The sequence below is a fragment of the Pyrgilauda ruficollis genome, unplaced genomic scaffold, assembly GCF_017590135.1.
Source record: "Pyrgilauda ruficollis isolate IOZ18807 unplaced genomic scaffold, ASM1759013v1 scaffold57, whole genome shotgun sequence".
Lineage (NCBI taxonomy): Eukaryota > Metazoa > Chordata > Aves > Passeriformes > Passeridae > Pyrgilauda > Pyrgilauda ruficollis.
This window is the reverse complement of record NW_024527377.1, coordinates 1155822-1162661: the sequence shown is the minus strand read 5'-3', so window position 1 is coordinate 1162661 and position 6840 is coordinate 1155822. Positions and strand designations below refer to the sequence as shown.

Here is a 6840-nt window from a genome sequence, read left to right as displayed (position 1 = left end):
CGGGATGGGCGCTGGGGTTTAGGGGTTACGGTGCTGGCGGAGGGTTGGTCAGGACGGTCTGAAAGGTCTCCCAGCCCCGCTGGTTCCATGCCCAGCAGGTCACGCTGTGATCGCTGCTGTGACTGCAGCAGTCCGTGACCCCCCGGTTCCATCCCCACCATTCCACAGTTCCCCGTTTCTGTGACGCCGCCGCGCTGCCCTCAGCGCCTGCGCGCGCCCCGCGCCTTCCCGCCCGTGCGCGTGCGCGGCTGCCTCACGAGGGGCGGTGCCATCGCCACGTCCGCGGAGGGGGCCAAGATGGCGGCGGCCGGCGGCGAGCGGCGGGAGGCGGCAGGCCGCGCCTTGTGCTTGCTGCTGCTCTGCGGCTGTGCCCTGGCTACCCGCGGCGAGGAATCCCTCGGTGAGCGCCGCGGGGGGGGGGGGGGGGGGGGGGGGGGGTGGGGGGCGTGGCGGGGTCGCCCCGCCAGTCTCTGTCACCGGTCTCTTCCGTTGGGCCTGGAGCGCTGTGCGGCCTCGGCCGGCGCGGGTCGTGCCTTGAGGTGACCGGTGCGGCCCCGGGCCTGGCCTCGGCCTCCGGTCTGTGGGGGCTGGGGTGTGTGCTGGGGAAGGGCAGCGCCCCGGCGGGGGGCGGGAGGTGTGCAGAGCTTTTGGTGCTGTGAAGAGCAGTTTGGCTGGTTACTTCATTCATCAGACTTGGGATTCTTTTTCTAAATACTCTGGCTGCGTGCCTGGTTTTAGTTTTAGTCTCCCCTCCTCTAGAAATTAAGCTTATGTTATTCTGCAAGTTAACTCCTAGTTAAGTGTTTTCTTAATCCCCCTTAAAACTACAGACGGCTGTAACGAAAGGCTGGTAAGAAATGTGTGTTTCAGGGGCAGTGAGTTTCTCTTTGTTTTGGATGGAGTACGGCTGGGCAGTGAAGAGAAAGGAATTAGTGAAGGGAAAAAAAAAGAAACTGTTTGATCCATCAGTTCCTTCCGTGCTTGTCAGTCAGTATCTCCACACCAGCTGTATTTGTGTTGCCTCTTACCTGCTCTAATGGGTAGGCAGTAAGAATTTGGGGCAGAAATCTGTAGGAAATGGAGTTTTTAACTTCAGGAGTCGTGAAACAACTTGCTCTCTGAAAGCAGTTTTCCTGGGAGTGAGTTTTAACCACGATGTGTTTTTTCTGTGCAGCGTTTGTGTTGCTAACTCTGTCACCGTGATTGAACATTAGTATCTGTTTCTGAAGCTGAGGCATCTCTGGAACTAAAATCATCTGACAGTGTTGTGTAATCGTAAACAGTGCAACCACCGTTTATAATGCCAAATAGTGTTGGGTAAATATCATAAATCAGTTGTGGTTTAGCTGCTAAACTTCCAGCTGCTATTAAAACAAAAACACAGGCATATTTTAGGAATAATAGGAAATTGCTCTTTCTCAGTCTGAAGGTGCAGCAATAGCCACTGGGAGTCCCTTGCATTTAAGCATATATCCTTCTAAAACTTCAGTGTTAAAATTAATTCAAGAATAACTTGAAGTGTAAGTCCAGATGCAGTATAGTTTTACAGGCAAAATATGCTTGTTTGTATTTCAAACAGTTTAGCTCTTACTCTGTAATAGTTTTTGTGTGTTTGGGGAGGGTAGCAGGAAGTTGACCTCACTCACAATAGCCAGCTAGCTATGAATATGAGATTATCTTGCAACTGCCTTTCCTCATATTTATCTCTGCATATGCAACTAGCTGGCTTAAACCTGAGGAGAGAGCAGAATTCCCTAAACTTGCCCTGGGTAAGAGCTGAACAAGTTAATGTTGGTGTGATAATTCAGATGAGTAGTTTTTTGAGCAACAAAAAGTGTGTTAGATGTGAAATGGTTGACTTTGCATTTCAGCAGAGAGGCACCGTGGTGTCTGCTTCACGTGAGACGAGTCTTCTGTGTTTTACCTTTGGTTAAAGAGTAATTCATACTGCAGAAGTGTGCCGTGTAAACAAGAGCTCTGTTGTAACTGAACCTCAGCAAATATACAAGTTCCATGAATAACATGATTCAATGTCCCCTCTGTAATATTTTACTTACAAGTAACCTGACACGAGAAGTTGCTTGAATGCTTCATTTCTAGAGTCTGTAACTTTGCTGTGAGCCTTGAAAATGTTTAATGAAAGTATTGTTGCTTTTGTGAAATGAAAAATTAGTTTGGCGTGCCAAAATGCAAGTATGGTTTCCCTTTTTAAGTGAAAATGCAGGCTGAAAGTCTAAAATTTGTTCTACATTTTTTAAGGTGTTGCTGGATTTGAATCTGGTAGTGATGTGCTGCAAACATGAATAGTTTGCTCATATTTACGCTTAAAAAAATTGGCTATTAAACTCTCTGCATATTTTTTTTTACTGTCCTTTGGATAAAGAAAAGGGACATCTCTCCCAGCACTGGAGAGATGCTGAATTTGCCTGAGGGTGCATTGTTACTGTGCTATTTCTGACTTACTTCATTACAATACCTGCTGCCAACAAAAGGCTTTCCTCCAGGAGCATGAGCAGCATTTGTTTTTAACTCGTGGTTCAGTCGTTTCATTTGAGGTAATACAAGATTGAAAATCTCTTTCATTGTCTACAAATTCAATAAAAATTAGTGCCTGGGAAGAGATGCTGCTGTCTTGTGTCCTGACTGAACAGGACTTCACAGTATCTTCTCGTTTTTGTTGGTAAAACATGCAATGGTGAAAGATGAAACTCTTAACTGCAGGAAAAGCTTTCCTGAGAACATCCTCCTTTGTAGACCTCAGCTCATTCTGTGGGAGGAAGAATTTGATGGTGGAGAAAATGCTAGTCATGTATGATTGTGCAAGATGTCATGAATCCACAGAGGGAAGGATGACATCTCTTTGAAGTTCTTATGTCTGGAAAACAGGAGTGCTGAGTTTTTCAGGGACACTTTGCCACACTAATCTGGAAGGCATGTGCTTCCAAACTTTAGTTCCTGTCCCACTGAGGACTTTTCTTTGGAAGTTGCCGAAGTGCAGGAGTATGTATTTCTGCATATGAATGCTAAAAAGTTTGCAGTATGACATATCCTGTGTTCTTCATATGATTTTTTGTCTGTGAAGAAAATTTGTGGCAATAGTTTTCTGTCAGAGAAGTTAGTGCCTTGTGCATAGTGCTGATTGTTTCTCATCCTTTTCTCAGGTTCTGTGAAAGAGGATATGCTTACAAAAAATATTTCTTCTACAAGTGAGAATGAAACACTGAGTAGATCCCAAAATTTGACAGACAGCTTGCAGAGTTTAACCTCAGCAGGAAAGGAGGCCAAAATCAATTCGGTGACTGCCGGGAAGCCACCTACAGCAAACGGTGACTCTTTGTCACCTGATGTCCCTGCTAGTCCAGTATCACAGGTGGATGTTGATGCTTCTGAAGATACTAAAATTGAGGAAGAAGATCTTCTAACAGATCTGAAAGACACACTAAATAGTTCCCCACCCATCATCAAAGAAACTATGGAGTCAGATGGAGATGACTATGCTTACGAAATGACACCAAATTCCAGATACAATCCAGACCTTCTAGAGATGTCAGAAGATGACAACTCTGACACCATCAGTAATTACAATGAGGAGATCAAGACCCTTGATGAGAAGATAAAAGCTGTTTCTGTCTCAGGGTTGGATGAAGAGGAAGACAGCCATTTCTTTTTTCATCTGGTTGTAGTTGCCTTCTTAGTAGCTGTTGTTTATGTCACCTATCATAATAAGAGGAAGGTACGTGTGCTCTGAATGGTTAAGAGAAACAGCTGGAGTGTTTAAAATAAAGTTGCATTCCCTCGTACATGTTTTTAAGAAGAGGAACTTAGCTTGTTGAAGAATGAAATCTTTGACTTCTTAGTCTTGTGATAATACTAATATGCAGATCATTAGTGTAATTTTTATCTGCACAATGAAAACGAACTTGAATCAAATATTTGCAATAAGAAAATGAGTTAATTGGTAACATCAGTAATCAATCAGTACAGTAATGAACACTGGCAGTGCACAACATGAATTCTGTAAAGGGGATCTGAGCCAAGTCAAGTAGGGGTGAATGATTAACTAATTTTTTTCTGCACAGGAAAACAAGAAATTAAGGGAGGTTTAACTGCAAATGGTGTGGGAATGTTCTTGTTATGATTGTGATAATCTTTCTAATAGTCACTTTAATATGGTCTTTATATCATGGACATTCTGAGGGTGTAGCTACAAACTTTTAGAAAATGTTTAGTGCTGCTTCCAGTTTTACAGGGAGAAGCTACTAAGTTACTATTTTTAGGTAAATGTTTCTTCAGTACAAACTAATTCTCCGTGTCTCAAAAACAGTCTGATTGTTGTATAAATAAAGTATATTGCTAGCATTAAAAGTTAACTTCAGCCCAACCAGACACAGCAGAGGTGCATGCACAAATTTGCATTAAACCATAGATTACTTTTTAGATATGAGGAAAGTTTAGTGTTTATCTTTGGGGGAGAATACTGTTCTGGGTGAGGATTTGCAGGACTCTGAAAAGAAAGCAGCTGAAAACCCAAAACCTTATTTACTGTGCAGTGGCCTATCTGTAATGTGCATTGCCAACTCGTTATAGGGGAAGATGTTGAGGACTGTTGCATTTTGAAAATTTATCTGAGAGCAGTTCAAATAATTTAAAAATGTATTGGCTTTGCTGCAGTAATGCCCTTGCCAGCATGGGGGGTGAAACCATGGTGTCAGTACCACTGTGAAGCTGTCTCTCAAACCCAGAATGTTTCTGCACAGCATCTATAAGTTGTCCTGTTACTCTTTCAGATCTTCTTACTGGTGCAGAGCCGAAGATGGAGGGATGGCCTGTGCTCCAGGACAGTGGAATATCATCGTTTAGATCAGAACGTTAACGAAGCAATGCCTTCCCTGAAAATAACCAATGACTATGTGTTCTGAAAGCACTGTGACTTGAGTTTGCTGAACTTATCACTCTTTGCCTGCCAGTCATGTAATGATATTCAGGTATTCTAAATAAGCTGCTTGTACGGAAATGAGATGTACTCTGTTTGACCTGGATGTTTTGGAGATTCAGTCTCATGGAAGATCAAGGGCATGATCCATCTGTTTGCTACTTTGGTCGGGTTTTATATCAACTGTAAAGATAGAGTATTTAATAAATTAGTGCTCTTTCCATTCATTAAGCATCATTCCCTTCTGTCTGGAGCAGTCTTAATAGTCATGCTACAAAAAAATAAGCATAAAATATTCTAGGTCTAATAAATTAATGACTTTGGCATCACTAAATCAAATTAATGATCTCTTTACTAATCACTTACATGGCTCATAAATTCCACTATACTGCAAACTTAAAATATAATTACTTTTTTCTGTGCTTAAATTTTGATGCTGCAAGTCTTTAATCTTATTTTTTCTGATTCTGTTTTCTTGTTGCATAATTTGATCCTATTTTGGCAAAATAGCTAGAATGGCAATTTAATAATTTATGTATGTGTTCATGCCGTAAATAATTTTAAAACAATTATGTATAACATGTTTTATTTCAGAAGTTCTGTACCATGTATTTCCTTACATGTGTAAGGTGTTTGTGAAGGTATGCAGCTTCTTGACTGTCCTTTTTTTTTCTCTGATGCTATTTATGACTTCATTGTCTTTGTAATTAATGAGTGGAAAACAAGCCTTGTGGAATAATTTTACTAAAATTTAGGTAGCTGACAGGCTTTCAATACATCAGAGCTTTCTGTTGAATTTTAAGACAGTTGGGAAATGGCTATGTGATTTGTTATATTATAAATGGGGGAAACTGTAAGAATAATTTATTTGGTACTTTTTCTGACCTAGGTAACAGACAGGTGGAAGTAAGGGTGTGGGGGCCGCCAGTCAGTGGACAGTGCACTCTCATTTTTGACAAACATTTATGCATTAGTGTAAATCAAGTTAATGCTACAGTAGATTTTTTGGTTTTTTTTTTTTAATTTTGTCTTTTGTACTTCCATTATTTATGTTTTCATGAGTTGTAAAATATAAAATTTTAGTTTTCTGTACATTTTATTTGTGATTTAGTTTTCAGACTGATACGTTTGTAAATAATGGTGAATCAGAACCCCATAATTAATGACTTGGTATTCAAGTAGTTATGTAACATTTGGAAACAAATCAATTTCACGCCTGTTGGCATGAGGAGTCTGAGGGCATGATACTGTTTTAGGAATGAAATGCTAAAAGTTCTATATCCTATTGTTAAATGCATTCTTTTCATAACCGCAGGAAGTAAAGCACAAACAAAATACCCCAAAACTCTTTTCTTGCAGTAATTTTTATTGTATTTGGACTTGTATCACTTAATATTTTGAATAAGGTTTTTAAAATAAATGACAATAATAAGCCTGTGTTTCTTACCTTAACTATTTCACTGCTTTTATACAGTAACTTATGATAAAGAACTTGCTTATGCTTGGAATTGGAAACCATTTCAAAATGGTTTCATTTCTCCAATTTCCATTTCTCTGTTGTCCATACTGGATGTGTGAAGGTTTGTTATGTGCAGCTGTTAAATGCTGTCTGGGTAGATAGCAAGGCTTAAATTAAATATTTTAAGCTGTGGGAATTAATACATTCTTTTACAAGATTTGTTTAGCTTAAGTTATTTAGTCTGTAATTCTCGTGGAAGATATTTGAAATTCTTACCTGAACATACCTACTTTGAAGTGTAACACTGTTGTGGTCAGGATCTAAAGGGAAGGGTTACTTCTCAAAGCTCCTTTAGGATGTTTAAATATTGGAATTTGAGGAGGTGGCTAATGTTTTTGCACCCAAGAAATTCAGTAACTTTGTCCTTAAAAAATGTTACTGACTATAA

At 40.4% G+C, this 6840-nt stretch overlaps 1 protein-coding gene across 1 annotated transcript; it reads left to right on the top strand.

Annotated features, from left to right (window-relative positions):
- Positions 1–262: 262 nt before the first annotated feature.
- On the top strand, positions 263–6365 carry CUNH5orf15 (chromosome unknown C5orf15 homolog). The gene is made up of 3 exons (XM_041482086.1): positions 263–400; positions 3162–3733; positions 4788–6365. The coding sequence occupies exons 1-3, from the start codon at positions 298–300 to the stop codon at positions 4917–4919; spliced, it is 807 nt and encodes a 268-aa protein (XP_041338020.1). The 5' UTR covers positions 263–297; the 3' UTR covers positions 4920–6365.
- Positions 6366–6840: the final 475 nt, after the last annotated feature.

Excerpts from the sequence above, each read along its gene's own strand:
- CUNH5orf15 (XM_041482086.1), top strand. The coding sequence starts at position 298 with ATGGCGGCGGCCGGCGGCGAGCGGCGGGAGGCGGCAGGCCGCGCCTTG. Across the intron at positions 401-3,161 it reads CCGCGGCGAGGAATCCCTCG|GTTCTGTGAAAGAGGATATG; the intron begins GTGAGCGCCGCG and ends TCCTTTTCTCAG. Across the intron at positions 3,734-4,787 it reads CCTATCATAATAAGAGGAAG|ATCTTCTTACTGGTGCAGAG; the intron begins GTACGTGTGCTC and ends TTACTCTTTCAG.